This window comes from Poecilia latipinna, unplaced genomic scaffold (genome assembly GCF_001443285.1).
Source record: "Poecilia latipinna isolate Pla-1442-1.1 unplaced genomic scaffold, P_latipinna-1.0 Scaffold1025, whole genome shotgun sequence".
NCBI lineage: Eukaryota > Metazoa > Chordata > Actinopteri > Cyprinodontiformes > Poeciliidae > Poecilia > Poecilia latipinna.
The window spans coordinates 1-1,274 of record NW_015113641.1 but is presented as its reverse complement, the minus strand read 5'-3'; the positions used below and the strand labels follow the sequence as shown (position 1 = coordinate 1,274).

The following is a 1,274-nucleotide window of genomic DNA, read 5'->3' as shown; positions in this document are numbered from 1 at the left end:
GGATTGAACCTTGGGGTTCCCCACATGTGACCTTTGACCTCTCTGATGAGAAGTTTCTGATTGAAACAAAGAAATCCCTTTCTTTCTTTTCAATCGTAACTCTTCTCAGTTTTTCTATGAACGTCTTGTGCTGCCTTCAGGAGAATGGGACATCGGAGTATCATTGATTAAATTTCACCCACATGGTATTTGCTGTGTAAACCATTCCTCTTAATGTCATACAAACATGGAGCTGTGCCACAAAATGAACAAAACCATCGAAGAGCAGGAGAGTCACCATCAATACAGTTCCAGTCATGCAGGTTTACAATTAATATAACCTCAAAAATAAAAAGGAAACAGTCGATTCTACAATTTAACATTTCTATTCATCAACCATCACATGTTACATTTCCACTCCTGATTAAAGTTCACATAAAACAATGAAGCAGAACTAATGAGGGAAAATGTTTTAAATGTTATTAGATATCAGTTTTAATTTGATGAACAGGTTGAAACATTAATGAAGGTTTAAAACTGATCATCAATAAAACAAGAAAAAAGAAACAATCAGTGGAGAAGTGAAATAAACTCTGAAGTAAAACAATTTGATTTGACTTTATAACTAATCAGAAGCTGAAAATGAAGAATAAAATAACTGACTTCCTGCTGAGGTCGTTTCCAAGCTCTGCTCGCCAGCAGCTGGACTTCACCTGCAGAGTCACTCAGATTCATCAGAGGAACAATCAGCCTGGTTAACAGGACAGATGATCAGAGGAGCAGAGTTTTTACCTCCAGCATTAAGGCTAGGACTGAAGAATGGGTAGAGTTTCTCCTTGAAGCTGCAGCCAGTAAAGGAGTAGATCAGAGCTGCAGCATCTACATCATAGAAGGAGACCAGACCCTCCTCATAATCCACAAACACCCCGACCTTCTGAGGACCAGGATGGAGATGGAGATGGAGGTGGACATCAGGGCCATCAAGAGCTTCATACTCATTTCCATTTCTCAACCAAACAGTCCAGAAACCGTTCTGAGGACTCAGTGCGATCTCTCCCTTCCTGCTGATGGATTCTCTGGCCACTCCTAAATCCCAGTCAGTCTTTCCTTTAACCTGAACCTCAAAGTAAAATCTGCCTGAAGAGAAACTCTGCTGTCCTAAAACACATGGACACTGATCAAATCTCTCTGGCTTGTCTGGAAGATTATTCATCACATCTCCATGTTTCACCTGTTTTCCATCCTCAGACAGGATGAGGTGACGATGAGCCGTATCAGGATCCAGAGTCACATCC

At 40.8% G+C, this 1,274-nt stretch overlaps 1 protein-coding gene across 1 annotated transcript; it reads right to left on the bottom strand.

Moving 5' to 3' along the window:
* Positions 1-350: 350 nt before the first annotated feature.
* On the bottom strand, positions 351-1,270 carry LOC106958882 (E3 ubiquitin-protein ligase TRIM21-like; the record flags this gene model as incomplete). The annotated part of the gene is made up of 1 exon (XM_015051035.1): positions 351-1,270. A coding segment is annotated over one exon (570 nt), but the record flags the coding sequence as incomplete, so codon positions are not given.
* Between the last annotated feature and the right edge of the window lie 4 nt (positions 1,271-1,274).